This window comes from Cydia amplana, chromosome 2, assembly GCF_948474715.1.
Source record: "Cydia amplana chromosome 2, ilCydAmpl1.1, whole genome shotgun sequence".
Lineage (NCBI taxonomy): Eukaryota > Metazoa > Arthropoda > Insecta > Lepidoptera > Tortricidae > Cydia > Cydia amplana.
Window position 1 is genome coordinate 24,452,357 of NC_086070.1, and position 22,558 is coordinate 24,474,914.

The following is a 22,558-nucleotide window of genomic DNA, read 5'->3' on the forward strand; positions in this document are numbered from 1 at the left end:
AGTCGCACGCTCTTACTGCTAGGCCACCAGCGCTTCTACTGATACTAGATTACCTACTGATAAATCTAAAATGTACAGCGCTAGTAGGTAACAATATCAAAGGATAGTAAAGCTAAAAGTAACAAAGCTACGATTACAAAATAGGTTTGTGGATACAGTTTACTTTTACTTAGACCATTTCACTAACCCGAGGTTCACTGGTTAAACCTGGAGTTACCATTGTTACCAGTAGAATTTGACACTGGGTTAGCGGTTTGTGCAAGTGGGCCTTAGAGTTCTTATCGCTCCTGCGATCTGTTGCTCAGCATGAGAAGTGACTTCAATAGTGACCTTAGGCTGGTTTTAGTGGCCTTAACACTAAAACCAGCCTTAATAACATAGAGCTATACAATGTCTTAATAACTTACCTCGACCCCGACGAAGTTGATATCAAACCGCTTCATGGAGTTTTGGAACATTGACAGCACGGCTCTCTTGAAGTTGAGCACCCATTCCTCTTCCGACGGGTCGGGGCATACTTCTGATATGATGCCATCGTGGAACGCGAATCTGAGTTATTCAATTTCAACCGTATGTTATGGACTTTAATCAACTTTAGGTTGAAAAGTATCTCTGCCTTATACCTAGTTTTACAAAATGGCTGACGGGTTGGTTGTGAGGGAGGGTTATCACTATCATTATGAATATGAATTAGTGGCAATTGTATGGAGGGTATTTAAAAAATAATAATAAACTGACAAGTAAATAAAACAATGCATAGACAAAATAGTACTAGTTGCTAAGACGCGTAATACAGCAAAACATTGTAATCACAATTATGACCAGCTGAAATAGATGGTGTTTTACAAAGTTATATGAATTGTGATAATGATAATTGGATAGTTCAACTTTATAACTTTAGCTGTAAAAACTATTTAATGTGTTGCAATCTTGCAATATTGTATGGTTATTAATCTCTGGTCTACAAACTACAATTCCCTTACCTGAGGTCATAGAGCGAGAGGGCATGTATGAACTTCTCAGCTCTCTCGACTGGGAAGCTCTCATCCTGATCTATGAGAGTCACGTCCGACAGCTGCAGCAGACCTTCACAAGGTTTAATGAATTGGATTGTAGCCTGGAAACAATTGTTGCACAATACAAATTAAAAAATAAATTTTAGAATAGAATAGAAATAATTTTATTCATGAGCACAAACAGAAAATTATACACACTTAACAGAGAAACATAAAAGGATAAAGTGCCACGAAATGGACTCAACTCAGCATTTCGAAAGTAGGCCCTTTTAAGAATTGTGCCATCTTAGGCGCTAGTAAATTTATTATAGAGGTTTGGTTCACATTTCACATACAATCAATTCTGTAATCATCATCATCGTCCTAGCGTTAGCCCAGTATTTTGCTACAGCTCACTTGTGTGTGACTGCAGTATCCAATTTATAACTTATAATATTAGGCTACTTTATTCTTGAGATGGAAGGAATAAAGTGTATTTATGGTGTTTACATTTACATACCTCTGTTCGGATGTCAAGTGTAGATCTATTGTCACTGGAACCAGCGAAATATGTCTCCACATTCACTTTGTACTCATAATGGTAGATGATTTCCGGCAAGTATTTGAACTTCTCCGAAGCTGAAAACATATAACGGGAAATATGTAATTATTTAAACTATGTAATGAAAATGTTTTAGGAAAGTATAAATAATACTTGTTTTAAACCTAAATGTATCTTTGTACTTTGACAAAAATATAGTAGGTATTTCATACAGCTACTTAAAGTTGAAAGTAGTGTAAAAATATGCCCCATAACACTTATGTCAGTGAATCAAAAACTGTGGGACATAATTCTGAGTAAGTTGTATAATGTAATATGTATGCATCCATATTTTTACACTTGACTGTATCAGATTTTTCTGATTGTATGCAATACAAAATAGGAGCTTTTCCAAAGTAAAGTTTCATTGCACTGAACACAAACTTTTCTACCTGAGGAAGAGCTACTAAATTAATTTTAAAGCACAAAAATTGCTTAGTGCGAAGCGCTAAAAAAATACAGGATGAATGAGAGCAAAACGAATCAAATTTGCACTACAGATTTTGCAATAAAATGTATTACTGAAACAAAAACGTTTCATTTACCTGCACATGATGGCGAACCGCAAATATATGGGTCTTTCAGCGAGTCTGAAACATAACAAAAATAATATAAAGAGCCGGCGAAAGTTTGTAAACCATTTGTAAACAAACACAACAGCTTCAGACATGACATGACACTATGACAGTGACAGTGACGTATCTAGTGTGTTGTCGGGTTGAATTATTATTTTAGATAATATAGTTTGTCAAAGGACTGTCTCATTTCAAACAGAGACAGAGAGAATCATACTATCTTTGTCTTACACTAGTACTATCCAGCATCCAAAAGAAAAAGACGAGTATAGTTTTTTGTTTATATTTACTGACAAATTTGGTTTGACCAACTATATTTCAAATTTGATTTGTGTCGGTCCCTATAATAAAGAACCTTACAGAAATTAACTTTCTGGGTTCTGGGGTCTTACTGCGAAAATTTAAAATCAAAACTTCTTTATCTGCCTCTCTATCGCTCAACAACAAAACCATAGAAAAATTTCGAATTTCGTTTTTGTGGTGGGCGTAGTTGTTTCCATTGCTATTACGGTTCTGATGAAGTGATCCGAAAGTAATCAAGGGAATTATTAATATACTCTGGCACACCCACTTTGACAGTAAATAAACAGTAAATAAGTTTTTTTTTTTTTTTTCTCGTAATGTGTTAATCATACAGGATTGTGACTCTTGGAGACCCTATACATCTCTAAGGATAATTTGATAAACTATGTATGTTATTTTTTAGTTCTGACACTTAGAGACATTTACACCTCTAAATAAGTTTAGATTTTTTTTTCCATGTATCTGTTTTGTTTTTATTTTAATATTATTATTATAGTTTTTTATGTAATTCGACATTAAGAGACCTTATACATCTCTAAGTAATTGTATTACGTTAGTTTGATTTGGTAGTTGTAGTTGTATTTAATAATTGTTGATGTATAATTATTATTATTTTGCTTGTATGTAAATTCAATGTTGACGTGTAAAAGTGCCCTTGTGGCCTATTTGCTGAATAAATGTTGAAGTTGAAGTTGAAGTTGAACGCGAAAATTTAAAAAATGTAGGCGCGATGGGCGCGATACTTTCCATAGAAAATTTGAATTTCGCGCCTTTTTCTACTGACAAAGTGGGTGTGTTTGAGTATAAGGCACGTCTATAATGATTTGGGTATTTTATATGGTGACTGTACAATGTACAAGTGTAAATCTACTCTCGGAAAACACCTTTTGGTGTAGGTAGTGGAACTGCTGCTGATGAAGACCATTAAATGATTTATTCTGTTATGTGATGTGAAGTCGGTTCCTTTTCAATAATGAATAATCATTCCCTATTTAAATAATTAAATAGTGAAGTCCTTCTCGATTACGATTCCGACACTCTTTTTGCAAGAAATTTTATGCATTAGTGATGTGTCACAGCCCAACAACTAAAATATATCGATAATATTTAATAGATCAAAGTCAAAGTTTAAAAATATAAAACTTAGTTCTAAGCATTATTCACTATACACAAAATATCAACATACACAAGAAATCACATTGATTAACGCAATAACATGCTATATATTTCATTTTAGTTGGAAAATCATTTACTTAAACAAACACTTTCCTTAATTTCCTTAATTCTAATTTACGAAAGTATCAAGTTAAACATAAATCAAGGGATTTTGTCAGTAAATTAGGAAACTAAAGGCGATATTTGGTGAAATTTTCGAGATCCTTATCGCACCCTTGCCTGGGAAGGGTCAGGGATAACGGACAGAGTTCCGCGATAGGATAAGTGACGCAATGTTGTTTAGATATACGAGTACGAACGAAACTGACGAGCGACCGCAAGCTTTAATGGCATTTTTATCTTTTTAATTTAAAGTTTGATCAACAGTTTCCGTCCGTAATAAAGAGCGGGAAATTAAAGAAATGGCGGCGTGGACGGTTGATGGTTCTTTCTATTCGATTTCGCAGCTTTTTAGTGGTCTAAATCACCCGAAATGAATCCTAATAATAGTAATATGTAAACAACAGGCCTAAATCAAAATATATTTCTTTTCAAATCTAAAAGAATACTTGGTTATCCAATAAATTTTTTGGATTAAATGTAATGGTTTGTTTTATGGGGCTTTATATCCATCCAAAATTCAAAGTTGCAAACCCTAATGGTACCATATCGTGTTTATATTTTAAAATTAAATCAGTACCGATGTGGCTAAACAACAAGGTTCCGGGTCTAGCAATAATCATCGTCATCGTGTATTAAAGAGCCCTTAGCCTAGACTCACATCGGTGGAGCAATTTACATGTATCTTTATCTTTGGCCTTCTTCTTGAGAGGTTTTTTTGCTTTTGTTTTTACTAAGCAAAAATAAAATGACCTTAAAAAAGAAATCTTTGTACATTAGACATAATTCCTTATTGTTAGGTAAGTTTATTGTCAACAAATCAATATAAATAGTATAAATATCTAATTAGGTTTTTTTTGTACTTCTTGGAACTTGGTTCAAACTTAATGTCTTTGTACTTGTTCTATATCTTCTTTCGCTTCACAGTTCACGTGTTTGTAACATGATAGTTTTAGCATATTACCTATTAGTTCAACGGAGATAGTACAATAGGTACAACCTACACATGCCATAATAAGTAACATGATGCTTAAATTCCGAGAATGTTAAGTTTAACACGCTTTTTACACACGCAATTCTTGGCACGTGTTATGTAGGGACTAGATATATAGCGTGTTTATATGCAATATAATTAATTATATACTTACTGATTGATGAACATTGGACTCGTCTAAATAAACAATGTTAGTGGGATTCTAGTGCATCCTTGTTCTATTTTCTTATCATATTGTTAATGTTATAAATAGGTACGTACTTCAAATGTTATATTTATAAAGGATATAGATGCTATTTAAAGGATTCCTGTATGAAATTGTACCTAGGTACTTATTTTACCTACCCTTTTACTTTATAGCATGCATGTAAAATAATCAAAAATTGCAAAAAAAAATTTAAGGAATCGAAAAAAAACTTAACTTAATATTCTATATTTTGGTGAAAAGGCATATGATTAAGCATCTTAGATACCTACTTTTTTACAGCCTTTCTTATCTTAAAAACGTTATAATATGTACAATAGGTACCGGTAGGTAAAATGTACAATTTTCTATCCGCCGTGTAAAAAACGCTTTTTAGTCGAAGCTTTCAAGTTTCAAATCAAACAATAAAGTCGTAAATTAAAAACCTTGCATAGAAACAAAAACATACTCCCGATTCCATTGACAGCACTGGCTAGGCACAAACACAGCACCAACACACACAGCATTTTACACTTAGACCATGGTCCGACCACCCGTTTCGCACATCCGACTCCAAATGATAAAAATCCCAAGCTAATTACACTATCGGAGGGGTCATAAGTAGGGTCAAATATTATCTCTGTTATCTTTTTAACGGAACTCGATGCAGAGACGTAGTAATCATGCGCTAGTAATGAATATTGTAAGCCGATAGTTTGTTTGTGAGCAAAACTAATCCACAGTGTTATGTTCGAACGGAACAGTAGTGCAACTTTGTTAAAATATGAAGTCATTTTATGCAACTACCTACATTTAAAAAAAAATGATAACAATCTAGAGATTCACTCACTGTGAAGTTGCGAAAGGGTCAATAGTAGAGATGTAGCTCATTTAATTACAAGTGCATCTACTTTTGTCTTGAAGAGCCATATAGATCGTATTTGTCGATTAACTTATATGTTAGGACTAAATTAATTTAATTTCTTTCATTTTATCTAATTGTACTCCTATACTAAACACTCAGTCAAGACTAATGGCGGTATTCATAAACTCCTGTCAAATCTAACAACCCCTTAATAATCCTCTGTCCTTATCCATTATTTTGACATTTGTGTTTGTTAGATTTACACACACACAATTTAACCGAGGTTTGCTAAGTTTTATGAATAAGGGGGTAAATATGCAACGTCACGAGAAAGATTAAACGTAGGCATTTTACAGATTACCTACTCATATCCAGAAAGGCCATACCTACATAGATACCAGCATTGCATCCAAAGATTTAGTTAGGTCTAATGGGATTTGGAAATGGGCCAGCGCTCTACCCTTACTCTCATGAATATGCGTAGCAATAATTCAGAAACAGGGTTCATAACAATTGGATCTGACCAAAAATATCTGTTACCAAGCAAGCAAATTAAATTATACAATTTTCAAACGTAACAATGATTTGTTTACTATTTTTGATCGTTTCGTATAAAATTTAAAAAATAATATTTTCTGATGCTTTATTTCATGCATGGTGTGAAATAATTTATTTTAAATAACGTCAAATCCCCTATAGGTAGCTTACGCTACTGCGACATTAATGTCGTGTGCGCACTGTCAGTACCTAGGGATCTGTCGACGGGAAGTCAGCGGAATCGTGCGGGCTCGGATTACGTTCCGAGTCCGCGGGGCTGATTCTGCTCAACCCATTTAACATCATTTTCATACTCATTCGACCTCAACGTGTGCGCCGCCACACTAGGGGATCTACCGCGAAAACCGGAATTCGCAAATTGCGGGGATCTTTCTCTTTTACTCCAATAAAGGCGTAATTAGAGTGACAGATAGAACTTAAATTTTCGCGGTTATAACCAAGACTACGTGATCGTGAGCCGCTATCGCTGATTGGTCCTCGCAAAATGCAATCAGACATAAGGCATCTTGGTCGCATTATTGGTGAAATGCCAGATGACACGACTCAAGGTCGTACCAAAATAAGATCAAAACCTCATCAAATTGTTACAACATAATCGGCTCGCTGTAACTTGCTACCATGACGATTGTCATGTCATGTACATCATACTGATCATACTATTTCATTGCGGAAAAATTGTGTATAAGGTTAAAGTGCAACATACTTACGAACTACGAACACTTTTATATTCGTAGTAAAAAACATCCACTATGCAAATGAAAAAAAAAAGTAAACCATCAAGTTCACATCAAAACTAAATTAAAAATTGGACTACCTACCCTTAATCACCTTAATCATATACAATAGGATTCATGTTTTCTCAAGGAGGTACTTTTCTAAGTAGGTAGGTTCACACACACTTCAATACTACTTATTATAATATTGAGCAACATAGCTATTATAAATAAGACAAAATCACATCTGTTATCAAAACGGTTGACCTCAAGTGGTGTTACTAAGAATTTTAATGAAAACAATAGTTTTACGATTAAGACATCATGTTTATACTGCTATCGCATTAGGTACTTACTTAACAAAAATGGTCACAACAATTCAGATATCATATTGTATTTCGCGTTTTGTTTAAAATGTGGCTAAATTCTGTTGGCTCAGAAATATAAAGGAGTTCTATGAATGAACCAAACCCGTTCTCAGGTCATTGTGCTGTGTTGACGCTTAAATAAGCAGAAGAATCGATTTTTCCATCTGATCTAAATTAGATAGGCCATAGACGCGACAAACTTAGAAAAACTAGGGAGACTTCCAAGATCTAACATTAGACACAACTTTATTGCTTGCATTTTCATACATCCTTATTTTAACGCTGTAAGGTATAATTTCAAAAGTTACATCGGCATAGGTAAGATTGTACAACGATACTTAATTGGCCCGGTTGTCCGACGGGACGCTGCCACGGGAGCATTGTCAATAATGCGATTGTGAGTCACAAGAGCCGTTCAGTCAAACAGTTCAGCTTTAATAGGTACCTATTGTTTACAGACGATGAAATTGATTAATCACCGTACGTAGGGATTATTGGGATGTAGGATATGATTGGGAAAGGACCGCTTTGGAACTGGTTGAATTGGATTTAGATGCGAAAGTAAAGTACCATTGCGTTCAGAGTCATTCGAACCTGCATCAGCCAAAAAGTCGCTATCATACAATCGAAGTTACGCTTTCATTTAAAACGACGTGCTTAAATTATTTACATGAAACTTGATATAAACATTTATATTACATACCTATATCTGGGTACCTACTAGTTTTCTTCTTCGCTGTAATTTATGTGTATTACAATTTTCTAGCTACGAAATCTAGTTCCAGACATTGACATAAAGTTACTTGAATGTTCATGTCAAATTCCATGTTATTTCGTTTTAAAATGAGAGTGTAACTGCGATTGTATGGAGGCGGCTAGGTTCGTGTGATTATTGTTTTCGCATTTCACGTAAAAAACCAACAAATAATAATATAATACATATGTTTGTTAAAATTAATTGATTTAAAAAGTAACGAGAGCTTAAGTTTAGAAACAAGCACTATTATTTCAGTCTCCATTGATAACGACTTATCGTCATGACTTGACCTTACTATTCATAGCCAACTATTTAATGTATACACTGTCTATGAAATCACTAGCTTCTGCCCGCAACTTCGTCTGCGTGGAATGTGGATCATGATTGACAAAAATGACCATATTTCATCTAAATCGGTTCAGCGGTTTAAGCATGAAAAGGTAACAGGCAGAGTTACTTTCGCACTTTAAATATTAGCAAGGAGTCATTAAAATTAAGTTTTAGGAACTAGGATTGAACTTAAAATACCTTTAATAATTGTTTTAATCGATTGTCAATAAACTAAAATTAAATTGGTAACTACACAAATTAATCTTGTTCATTGTCAATCAATAAAAATTAAGTAAAAAAAATTGGCACGTCCCAGGTATATCAATATTTTTTATAGATATTAAGAAAATACAATAAAGCACTGCACTAGTTCATGACAAAATATACGCCTGTGACTTTGAATTTAGCAATGTTCGTTAAAGTAGTTTATCGATATCGATATGAAGCGATTTCTGAATCTTAATAACAAATGTGACTTCTTGAACTAAACAATATATGTAGGTACCTACATTATAAGAGCGTTAATTTTTCATTATATATTTACTAATATTTTTCATTTATTCTTCTCGCAATGTTCAGCATAATATCTATCGGACATCGGACTTTAAAATCACTTTGTATAATATAAATTCAGTTTAACATAATTGTAACACAATTATAATTTTATCGATTTCGGCATATCAGGTAAAATTTATTGGTCCTCGTACTATTTACATTTCTAGTCACTTATATTTGAGCTTGTTTTAGATTTAGGTACCTACTTACTAACTTTTAATTTTGTATAAAACAATGATAAGAGCGCACCGCCAACAAACTGTTAGGTATAGTTTGGCGAAATTTTTGTTACTGTTTATGTATGTGTTTTTTTATATAACAATAAATTAAATAAACGTCAAATCAAAATTGCTCCCGTCATGGCGGGGTATGATTATGATGTAGAAGACTGTACGCGTTCTTAGCGAATAGCGGAACATGTCAGATTTATCAAACACATGATTTCTTCCTGGCACCATGAAGCACCCTAGGACATCTAATTACAGACCAGATATCATTACGAATGTATGAGCCAGCAAACGTGGCCCGCAAACACGAGCTGTACAGTGTACAATGCTCCTTCACCAGCCAGAAACAGTAGACACCCGCATGCCCTTTTGTTACGGCTCCCCGCTTGGGATAACTGGAGATCCAAGGGGTGAAGGAGCTCTACATGTAATGGGCTAAAGTAAAGCTCTTTCCTGCACTCGGTGGCAAAAAGTCGAAACGTGTGGGCCTGCAGACGTACCCGTTTCACCATACAAGGCACTCCTTGGCGACTCGCTCAACGCACCAGCTCACATAATATTGTTAGCCGATAGCTTTTTATGTCCAATGCATTATTCGATACTCATTTAAAATTCTAACATCAGCTTATAAAGAAAGCTCGCCATTTCGAAGCGGTCCCCTGCTGATGACGGTCGCCAGTATAAAATAAATAACCGGCGTCTAAAGTAAAGATATCAGGCTATCTGCCCGTTTTATTAAGCAGATATATTACGCAAATAATTGAGTTTGGGAGCCGGTCCGCGCCTACGCTTCAAAAATCGCGGGGGCGATCGGAGGCTTCGGCGCGTGCTACAACGCGCAAGCGCACCGTGCTATACACACGCGTCATTTAAAAAATAAAAACAAAAAAAAACTTACGAACGTGTGACCTTTCTCTAGAGTGACAGTTAAAAAGTGCGCGTGATTTGACGGTTCAAATTTCGAATTCGAATAAACTAGTGCTGCAGTTGGCGATAGTTATCGATGTTTGAGTTTATGAATGGAGTGTAGGAAGTGACGTCATGATTAGTGTTGTGACTGTGTGGATGACAATGAGCGATCATTAGAGCGGAAAGGTGAGTAGAATGACTAACTCATTAAAGCTAAGAAAATGTTTGAAAACAGTCATTAGTTTGCTTCTATACGCTAATTGCGCTTAATCCGAGATAATGGGACTAATTAAGAATGTTTGTTAGTGGGCTTTTCGAGAAATGAAACTTTTGCAGATCTTTCATAGGTAGGTCGTTAGACGGCTAATCCTAATTAGGCACATACTTCGTTACCTAAACACATCCACACCCAAGCACATAATCACATAACACATTCATAACATGTTTTTACTTTTTCATTTTCATATCAACATAAGTACGAAATTTCGCATCAGGCACATTTTCAAATATATCTAAACATGCTCCCAAGTATGTACCTACACGTAGTATCTTCTTAGTAGTTTGTGGTACCTACTTGTGTATAGAATGTATGGTGTTCAGATGTTTGTGAGCAATTTGCTGGGGTCCCACTCATGGTTGGAATAACTGGGGTTGTCATAGGTAAGTCCAGCATCAGATGATGGGGTATTATAATATGTTATAATTATGTATTATAGTAATTCGTGCATTTCTTACGTACCTGTACTTATAAAGTACCTTTTAGCATATATTATGCATACTTTACAACCTTCGTATCGAATTAATGAACAGAATTGCTTAATTATTTTCTTAATCGTAGGCCGATTGGGCCTTTAGGAATGTTACGTTGGTAGTCAAGCAAATTATTAACCGATTTCATAAACTGAAAAATATTCTCAATTCGACGGAAATTTTTATGCACATAGATATGTTCACTCTTATGCCAATTATGCCTAACTTGCGAATTCGATATGTACTGATAGCAAAATTTATTATTTGAAGGCTAAATCTTATTTAAACCCTTGAGCGCCTTAGTGGGTAAATACCCACATGGGGTAGATATCGGGTATGTTACGGGAATTTACCCGGTATTCGGCCATCTTAAAAAATTAAGTATATGCTAACAGCAACTGTCTTTAAGACGAAACAGGAGCTGAGATTTAAATATTTTAGGTAAATATACCCGTCTCGCTAATGGAAGCGGCTCCTAAAACTAGTGCGATAAGGACAAGGCGAAAAATCCTGCGTAAAAATCTCAAAAATCGAGGTTTCGTACTCGACTGTTTCCTCCTCCAAAACTTAACCAATCGTAACCAAATTTGGAAATCTAAATAATTATGAAATTGTCTGTGTCGGACCGTTTTGCTTTTATGGCTAATTGATATCAGTTTTGAATACCACGCCTCTCATTGCGGCATAGTCAATTAGGCCATATTGGCCATTTTTGAAGGGCTCTAGCGCCTTAAAACAAAAATATCAAAAAAAGCAAAACGGCCCGACACAGATATTGACAATATTATAATCTGTATTGAAAAAATCATTGCTCTAGCTTCAAACCCCACGGAGGAAACAGTCGAGTGCGTTTGTATGGAGAAATGACCACTGCTTGTTGGCTCTTAAGAGGAAAAGGGACGAAAACTTCTGCGTACTGCGTACAAATGTCGTCCCCATTTTCCTCCCTGAATCATAGAAAATATTTTTACATACTTTAATGTACATATTAACCATAGCTATGCCCCTTTGTTTGACTTTTCATACGGTCGTCCACTTTTGGTCTTAATTGATCGTTTGTGGACCTTGTGTCTTGGCAATAAGGTTTAAGAATGTTGAGTGACCAGTGTCAACGATATACTCAAAATGTTAAGTAGGCAATTCCATGGTCACCAAACGAATACTTAATTAAGACTTAATGTTTTGAGAGTAGGTATTTAGTAAGTACATCCATTACACAACAGTTGCAGATAATTTAGGCATTCAGGACAAGGAAAACTATCGGCATCTTCATTGGAATCTGTTTTTGCATATTTACTGCAAATAAATCAAGTTACTTAACATTTATATTATAACATAAAGCTGGGCTATTTACTTTAAGATGGTGTGACCTATGGGGTTAGTGTAAAATGGGGTGACTTTGAATGGCAGTGGTGACTTAAATGGATTTAGTTTTTGAGCGTTTTCCATGAATGATTCATGTCTTCAAAATATTGACTTCTTATAATATTGACTGGCTCATTTTACTTAGAGTCATTTGTACATTCACGTCTCATACATGAAAAAATGTGTCCCAAGATTTCCATTCCAGATCGTCACATTTTTGTATGAATATTTTTTTTATTTGTATGAACGTGACGCACTATTCATGATGAATGAAATGTATTTTTTTTTGAAAACGCTCTTTTACGACAAAGTACTGGTAATCCAAGTTCTAGTTTGACAGTGAATAATTATGGTAACCTCCTTTATGGTACCAAACTAAAATTCTTCGGGTGTTGGGAAGGTATCTTATCTTATCTTATACCTTTAAACGAGCAATTCTTGTAAGTATATTTATTTATTTATATGTATATATATTTTGAGGATCTTGGAAACAGCTCTAACGATTTCGATTTTCGGGGCTGAAAAATCTATCTAGCTAGGTCTAATCTCTGGGAAAACGTGCATTTTTAAGTTTTAATATGTTTTCCGAGTAAAGCTCGGTCTCCCAGATATTAATTTATTTAAGAAAGTCAGCAACATTGCGACATGTCAGTCCACAACATAGCTTAGATTAGAACTCTGTTGTGGGCGGACCAGTATAATTTTACTCTGACCCCCGTCAGCGTACAGTTTTTACTTGTGTGCGTATTTCCATTCATAATTTGTTCCATTCGCGTCTTCTTAAAGTTCGACATATATTGTTTGCGTCACCTCGTAGTTTTTAACATACGACGGAACGCATGCGATATAATGTAATATGTCCCAGTGGCCAGTGCCCGTGTGTCAAGTGGCAGGGTCCATTTTAGATGGGTCACCAGGGCAGCTTACATGAGGTGTTTTTTTTTGCCACCAGCCGAAGCCAAAACTGTTCACTTGATTTAACCTATAGCTCTTTCTATATTAGCCCGACTCGTAAGCTCAAGGTGCAGTCCCAACCAACCGAAAGAAAGTATGAAGCTTGCGGCCGTATTCGAATAATGCTTATAAAAAGTCACAGCGGTACGGTTTTCAACCAAAAAACGTCACTTTTGACCATTTGTCAAAAATGACTGTCAACAGTAAGTACATCGGAATCGTACCGCTGTGACGTCTTATACTTAAGCATTGTTCGAATCGAGCCGTTGGTATGCATATAGCTTGTGTACTTAAGTAGGTACCAGAAAAATACTTTACCCCAATTTTGTCTCCCATTTTGGAGTTAAGTAAGTTGGAGATTGTTATTAGGAAAACGATTGAAGTTACAATAAAACTGTTAATATAACGATATTTATTATTCATTAAATTTCCTAATATAGTTAGTGGCCTTTGATACTTTTCAAGTTTTCAAATTATTTGATGTGCAAATTTCGATTTTGATTTTGACGAGAGAAAAATTTGGGCTGGGTGAACAACAAACATAGAAAATCGAAATTGCGTTATCATCGTTTCGTTATGCAAATACCCGAGTAACAGAGAGGCAGATAATACAATTCGTATTTTCAACGTTCGGCATTGCAACTCTGGGTATATTGGAATAGAATAGGCAGTTACGTTTTAGTTTTAGTCATCAAACATTATTACAACCGTGTAGGCCCAGCTAGGCCACGCGTGGGCTCATTTAACTCCGAGCGGCCTACGTTCTAAGAAATATAGGTTTGTTATGGACTGCTTGGAATAACTACCTACTTACTAAAATATCTTTTGTAGATTAGATTCATTCAACATGTTAAATTATATACTTAATAACGTAATGGACCCTATAATGGACGTGGAACCGGTAATGGGATATAAAACCACAAATCCTCTAAAATAAGTATGTAAAAGTAGTTTATAAACACTGGCAATATTTTACCGTAAATAAGAGTCATAGAGCTGTTTAAGTTCGACTTTTTATTAATTTCGGTTAATTTTTAAGAAATTGGCGCCAACCCAAAAGTTGTCGTGTCACTGGAAAAAATAACCAGTAAGAATTCTTAACAACTTCGCTAAGAGAGGTGAGTTCATATATTAAATTGTAATTAATTATTACTTGGTGTAAACTAGAATGTGTTTTGTTAATTGCATTTACCATGAGATAAGGTATACAACACATTATGTTGTGACTCTAGAGATGTATAAAAAATAGTGGTATTTTGCCCAATCCCATTATAGGAGCTGTAAAACTGCATACCTCCTATGATGGGATAATTTACATAATGATGCTTGCCATGGCGTAATTTCATGTTTAAACAATACAGAAGTAGGTATAATCTAGTTACTCGTACGAACTATGTCAGGAGGTCTACTCGGACTTCGGATAAATTAATATCGTTTTTACAAAATTTTATTTAACTTGCCCTGTTAGTTTGTATACAGGGTGGATTTTCTTTTTGGGTCAGTGAGGGCAGCTACCAGATCCCGTGCTGCGACGAGAAAACGGTCTTAGAAAACCTTCCCTCGATTTCAAATTAATGAAGATTGGCTTTTACAGATTTTGGAAAAAACATACAGGGTGCGAGAAAAAGGTAATTTTTGACAATCTTTTTTTTGATGCCAATCGATCCCATTCCTATTGAGGATCAAAAGCTTGTATGGAACTAAAAAAAAATTCCGGCTAGAAAAGCCACAAATCGAGGAAAACTTTTCCCAAACAATTTGTATGAAAATCAAAACTTTTATTTTTCACATGCTTTTTTTCTATGCCAATTGATTCCATTTTTATCTAGTATCAATAGTTTCTTTGGGGTCAATTTACGATAATGTACTAAAAAGCCACAAATTAATAAAAACTTTTTCCATAGGTACATTTACTATGGAGAAAATTTAATTTTGACCCCAAAAAAACTATTGATACTGGATAGGAATGGAATCGATTGGCATACAAAAATAGCATGTGAAAAATATAAGTTTTCATTTTCATACAAATTGTATGGGAAATGTTTTCCTCGATTTGTGGCTTTTCTAGCCGGAATTTTTTTTTGTTCCATACAAGCTTTTGATCCTCAATAGGAATGGGATCGATTGGCATCAAAAAAAAAGTTTGTCAAAAATTACCTTTTCCTCGCACCCTGTATGTTTTTTCCAAAATCTGTAAAAGCCAATCTTCATTAATTTGAAATCGAGGGAAGGTCTTCTATGACCGTTTTCTCGTAGCAGCACGGGATCTGGTAGCTGCCCTCACTGACCCAAAAAGAAAATCCAACCTGTATTAGTTAGTGTGGTTCAAATCTTGGAAATGGCATTTGAGCCACTTTCGGATTTCCGATTGAGTTGAAATTTTGGATACGTATGCAAATCGGATGACAATGCAATCGGGTGACAAAAATGACTAATAACTAGTTTTTTGCCAAAAACTTATTCTCTATTCCAATATCTTATACTGATAGGGTATGCCCATTATAGGGGGCCCATTACTGGATCCACGTCCATTACCGGGGTTCCATTACTGGAGCTTTGGTGTCCATGACTGGAGAAAAAAAACATACTTTTAATTTATTAATTATGTGGAAACTAACTGCAGTATCTTTGATACAACACGCCTGAAACATAAAAGAAGGATAGGATATTCATCTTTTAACAAGCTAAGCGGTAGAACTTTTACATGTATCAGGGAAATATCACAAATACTCCAAATTTCCTCTTAAATGTCCCATGACTGGTGCCGTTACTATATATGTTTTATTGATGATATGAATATAAAAAATTTGTGAACAAAAAATAAGCAGCGTGTTAAAAGTGTTAGATAATAAAAATATGATTACTTATGTATTTATTTGTTCTATTTGATATTTTTATATGAATTATGTTTTGTAAAAAACAGCCTATTGCAAGCGGGATTCGCATAATTATGAAGGGTTCTGTAAAGAAGTATTGTAAAGAAGAATTATTTAAGCCTAACTTAGTGTCCCACTGGGCAAAGGCCTCCCCTCGTTTTCTCCACTTGACCCTGTCGTTGGTAGTCCCACGATTTCGGGTAGAATGCGCCTAAGTCCCACCACCTCCTTTTTGGTCTGCCTGGGTGTACAAATCTATCATATGGTGTTTTGCGGGTTCCATTCAGTAACCATTTGTCCCACCTTTCCGGGTGCATGTCCATATGTCCAGCTTATTTCTTATTTCACACTTAACCTAGCTACACCTACAACCTAAGTTCTAGATATTTTTTAATTAAATCTGAATCATACCATATCCATCTAATTCATTCATCCACGGCCTAAACATCGTATGAAAATATTTTTCCCACTTTAACCAGTTCCAAAAGCCATTTGAACAGCGGCGTGGGTGAAAATAATAGAGCCAACGCGTTGACATTTCGCAATTGTGGCCTGGCCTTTATACTACTACACAATCAAAATATTCTCTATTACGGGCTTAATAAGATCTAAATTACGTTAATATAAACTTTGATGTAAACCTATGTATCTGAGACCACGTGCGGTTATTTGAGTTTAGAATAAATTAAGCGTCCAATGAGTTTGTTTGTAGCGGACAGTTTGAGTGTTTTCGCACTGGAGCGGCAATGAATCTGAAGAGTGTCATTTTGATAGTTTGTGGGTGGTAAAAAATGTAAAAATGCAGATGTTCGATTTGGACGATAGATAAATTCAATTTATTACGTATCTGTAAAAGGATCTAATTTGGAAATACCTACATAATTACTTTACTTCACTAACCAAAGTTTTCTTTTATAACAGACAGCTGATATGTAGTTGTACCATTTTATGAAAAGTTATTCTAGACTATTTTAAATTTGGAATTTTTTATTTTATTTCTGCTCAAAATCATTATTAATCAAAATATACCTTGATATTATTTTCCACAAAAGCTTAGCTACACGTAAATGTCTATAACAGATTAGGATAATAATTAGGCGCCAGCTGCAAGTGGTAATTACTGTAAATAACCCTAAAATGCAGCCTACTCGTTTCGTAGGCTACACAAAATGGATAAATAATAAAAACACTAACTCTTTACGAGGGAAATACACATTTTGAACTTTATCCTAAAGTGCTACGGTTAAATTTTGTGTGATTTTTGACACACTTATGCTTTAATATGCACCGAAATGAGCTTCAAAAACCGTAGCGAGCGGTCAGCAAGTCTTTTGTCTGTGCACAATGGCCCCGTGGCTCGTACGCATTCGCCGCGCGCGGGGTGATTGGAGGCGCCCGTGATAACGCGCTGTTTATGAGGTAATTTGGTTACGTCGATGCGTTTTGTGATGCAGGTGCGGGTTTGGAGCGGCAGAATATTAATAGTTTCTTGTAGAATCGTTAAAATCGATGGAGTACTTATTCGCGAAAAATATTATATTTTATACAGTTTTAATCATTCTTACCAAGTAAATATACCTTTTTGGTACGGAAGCCTAAAAAGGATGACTCACGCTTGAACGGTCCGGGTCTGGGTCAAAGCTTCCGACACTTCGTATTCTGTAATTGGTGGGTAATTGATGACGTTGGTCTATAAGGTTTGCAGACCAATTCGAACGTACATTGACATCAAAATGATATTTGTATCATGCTACATATTTAGTTATCGTGCATTACTCTCGTGCTTGTCCATTTATGTATTGGAGCGGGCGAGACACAAGATAACTAAATAACATAATTAAAATATTGTTCTGATGTCAATGAAGTTCGAATTGGGATGTAGGTTTCTGGATGTTCCTGATGAGATTCTACCGCGAAAAATTCAATTCTAAAATTCTTTATCTGTCTCTCTACCGCTCATGCATGTTCGTCGGTAAAGTGTCATTCTATGGAACTTGCTAACTACGAGATGTAAACAAACCGCCATATTGAAATTGTCTGTGAATGATGAATTTACTAGTGACTTTTGTTTAGGTAGGTTAGGTAGGTTCGAATTGGTCTGCAAACCTTATAGACCAACGTCATCAATTACCCACCAATTACAGAATACGAAGTGTACTTACAAAAAAACTAGGTACTCATCCTTTTCTTTCGGGTGCTAGTACTAGAGTAAGACAAAGATAGTATGATTCTCTCTGTCTATGTTTGAAATGAGACAGTCCTTTGACAAACTACGTATAGAACCCAAAAGAAAAGGATGAGTACCTAGTTTTTTTGTTCTTATTAATTAACAATTTGGTTTGACCAACTATAGTTAGCAAGTTCCATAGAATGACGCTTTAGGTAGGCAGATAAAGAGATTTCGAGTTTCGTTTTTCGTGGTAGAGCCCCAGGGCCCTATTCCGCTGCTATGCAACCGTGAAATAAAAGCATGAAATATGCACCACAATCCGGCCCTGTCCGTAATATTGCGCGCACGCTTAAAAGCTTTCGCGTATATTGTGTTGTTAATTATTAGCAAAGATAGTCATGCTCCTGGGACCGACGCGAGAGCGAGTTCGTATGAAGATTGAGGACTGCGTTCTAAAATACTAATTTAAATAGGTTATTTTTACGTTCCATAGTTAATTTAATAGCAATTATATAATATTACTGTCAAACGTAAATTAAGTCACGCCGAAGCTAATATCTCTCCATATATGTACATTTTATGATTACGTTTTGTGTAGGTACAGTGTAACACACAATTATTGAAAAAATTCTTAAATCGAAATAAAAAAGCGGCCAAGTGCGAGTCGGACTCGCCCATGAAGGGTTCCTTATTTAGGCGATTTATGACGTATTAAAAAAAACTACTTACTAGATCTCGTTCAAACCAATTTTCGGTGGAAGTTTACATGGTAATGTACATCATATATTTTTTTTAGTTTTATCATTCTCTTATTTTAGAAGTTACAGGGGGGCGGACACACATTTTACCACTTTGGAAGAGTCTCTCGCGCAAACTATTCAGTTTAGAAAAAAATGATATTAGAAACCTTAATATCATTTTTGAAGACCTATACATAGATACACCACACGTATGGGTTTGATGAAAAAAATTTTTTTGAGTATCAGTTGTAAGTATGGGGAACCCCCAAAATTTATTGTTTTATTCTATTTTTGTGTGAAAATCTTAATGCGGTTCACAGAATACATCTACTTACCAAGTTTCAACAGTATAGTTCTTATAGTTTCGGAGAAAAGTGGCTGTGACATACGGACGGACAGACGGACAGACAAACAGACAGACATGACGAATCTATAAGGGTTCCGTTTTTTGCCATTTGGCTACGGAACCCTAAAAAGGGATGCATTGAATTTTTCTGTGAAAAAAAGTACCTATTATTATTTGCAAGTTGTAATTTTTTTTATAGGTAGGTAGGTACTTACTTAATAGGTACCTATTACCTACACTTTTTTAAGCAAGACACATTTTGTTTCAGCTGCATAACGTGCCAGAAAAATAGACAGTACTTATACAAAAAATACATACAATCAAAAAGCCATCAGTTGTTTAAAATAGAAAAGCGCATAAACTACCTACTCAAACCAAACTCACAAACATTCAGCGGGCATGTAAATCCACTATCAAACAAACTACTCGAGTGGATGACTAACATTTATTCCCAATACCGAGGAAACTACGAGTACAGGCAGAACTTCCTAAACTTCCTAAACTTTATGATCGTCATAAGTTGCTTGTGCGAGTTATCACAGCTAAAATAGCTAGCAGTAAACTTACTCTACACGGTGATTTCGGGGTCGTGTATCAAGAGGAAATGACATCATACAGAATTTTATGATGTGCCTAATGATACTGTTAATTATGGTTCATCACCGATAATGATGATTATTTTTCAGATGACAAGTAGAAAAAAATATTTTTGTACAATTTGGTCACCCTACTCAATGTGACGTCTTGTCGCTTTCCAAGCGTTATGTCAAAAGTCTACTCTCATGACCATGATTACTTAGTATAAGATTTATTTTACTTGAAAAATAAGAAAATAGTTATTTGTACAACAAGAGATCAAAGTTTGATATTTCTTCGAGTGCTTATTTTGAGTCCCGTGCAAGCGAAAGATTCTATAGTAGATTCACGAGCGTAGCGAGTGAATCTAATTTAGAATCTTGAGCGTAGTAAGGGACTCAAAAGCGCACGAGATGTAAATAACTTTGATCTCGTGTAGTTCATAAAACTTTTCACCTCAGCAGTAAGAACATTTAGACAACCCGAAAAATGTAATCCTTCTTCATCACTTACCTATTTAGTCATGTTTCTTAAGATATACTAACAATTAAGTATAATTACCGCAATCAAACACAAAAACAAACAAACAAACGTAGTAAATTTCAGTAAAATAGGTAATATATGAAAACAACGACCATCAATTGATTGACATTTGAATCAGCAACTTTTTTTTTGTAAAAAAAAAACATTGTAAGATACGGTCCGAATTACGGATACTTACTATTTGTAAACTATTGTAGAGATTCTTAAAAGTATAATTATTTATTTTACGTGATATACTGTGTATTTTTTGAGTTCATTATTTTAATCGTACAATAAATTACGTAAAATATAGTGTTTTTATCAGTTTTTATCAAATCTGAAACTTTATTTTCATTAATTACATATTAAGAATTCATACTTGTATGTGTTTTGGAACGATGCGTTCTGACGGTTTTCGGGGGTCTATTATAAACCGTCAATATACCGTTGAATGTCGTTTGAAAATTTTTTTGTCTCTTTCTTTTTGCTAACGACGTGAAAGGGACAGAGATAATAAAATCCAAGTATTTCGAACTTGTATTAGACCCCGCATGTTGAAATGACATTTGAATATTAAGGTCACTTGAATGTCATTTTGTCTCACTCAGTGAGCAAAATGCGATTTTGCTCACTGTTTTTAAGTAGCAAAGTACCCTTGTTCGAGCTGCTGAGGTGAAAAAATAATTATCTTGGAATCAAATACTAAACCATATGATAATGTGACGAAAAAATCACGACAGATAGCAGACATAGCCAAAAACCTCACCAAATATCACCAAGGGGGAGGAGGGGCTAAAAAAGGAGCCGAAAACACCTCGCGTGATTTGTGCACAACCCCTAAGAACTATGGGATATATTTTTTTTTGAGTAAGTTATATGCACCTATATTTTTACACTTCGCTGTATAACACCTAGCTATTTTGAGCCATTAGTAAACTATTGTATTAGTACAACTAATCACCTAGTCCGGTGAAAGCAGTGTCCTCGACCTAACGAGCCCTATTGTTGCCACAAGGCTTGGAGCATTAAAAGCCACAAACCCTGTAGCCGAGAGCAATGCAAACTGTACTGTCTTAAGAGTACCTATCGACATAGGTGTCTACCTTCATAAGCAAATAGTAGTCCGTTTAAAAGCGAAGATTGTTACCGATTTGACAAACGACAAATAGCGGAAACGCCAACATAAAATTCTTACGAAACTAAATTAAAATTTTCAATCATAAATATTTCTATATTTAAAATGGCTAAATATATTTAATGTCACGCCAGAAGGGGGAATACGAGTAAGTACCTACACATTTTTACCAAGTATGGCAAGGGCGGGGATAGCAAATCATCATCGTGTGACGTAAGTTCTAGATGCCCCCTTTCCGAGGAATCCAATTAGGATTATGTATAATTGTTTATTCTGAGCCCCAACCTGCATAGCAAACCCAACCAAGATAAACACAAGTCAAGCAGTTTAAAACCTTATCTTAAAAACAATAAGGATTGCGAAGTTGCACTTGTTATCGTGGTTGTAAGGTACCCTAACATTTTATGTTCTTAATTCTGCGCTCATTTTCTTTTGGCAATCGTATTTAATTCATAAGTTGGGAAATCAATTTATGAGATTAGGTAGGGTAATAATAAATATTATGTATTCTAGTTATATGCAGCTAAACATGATGTTGATTTGATTAAAAGCTTCATCGAGGATTTACAGGTTTAAACAAGATAAATAATAAATATAATAACAAAATATCTATAATAATTTAACCAAATAATTCGGCCGAATACGAGCACTTGAAAACTTGCCGAATACCGAATAATTACGGACTATCCGGTCCATATCTAATTATAAGCACCTGAATCCAGATCCGGCGGATTTTTCACAATTTGTATCCGGATTATAAACCCTACGCTACTGTAAAAAAAAGTCAAAAACAACTCATGTTAAACCCTTAATTGCTAAATGTAACCCACCGTTCCATTGAGTGAAATCATGATGGATGTGCCAACGCACGCCTACGTCTGACCCATAAACTCACAACGTCAAAAACGACACAAG

General features: G+C 35.1%; 1 protein-coding gene across 1 annotated transcript in view; it reads right to left on the bottom strand.

The window, feature by feature from the left end:
- LOC134661223 (uncharacterized) overlaps positions 1–5,727 on the bottom strand; it is a 134,276-nt gene extending 128,549 nt beyond the window's left edge. The window contains exons 1-5 of the mRNA XM_063517200.1: positions 5,397–5,727; positions 2,142–2,186; positions 1,516–1,634; positions 984–1,117; positions 408–549 (exon numbers count right to left, since the gene is read on the bottom strand). Coding sequence (XP_063373270.1) covers positions 408–549; positions 984–1,117; positions 1,516–1,634; positions 2,142–2,186; positions 5,397–5,721 — 765 coding nt within the window. The 5' untranslated portion in view covers positions 5,722–5,727. The remainder of the gene's footprint in view (positions 1–407; positions 550–983; positions 1,118–1,515; positions 1,635–2,141; positions 2,187–5,396) is intronic.
- Between the last annotated feature and the right edge of the window lie 16,831 nt (positions 5,728–22,558).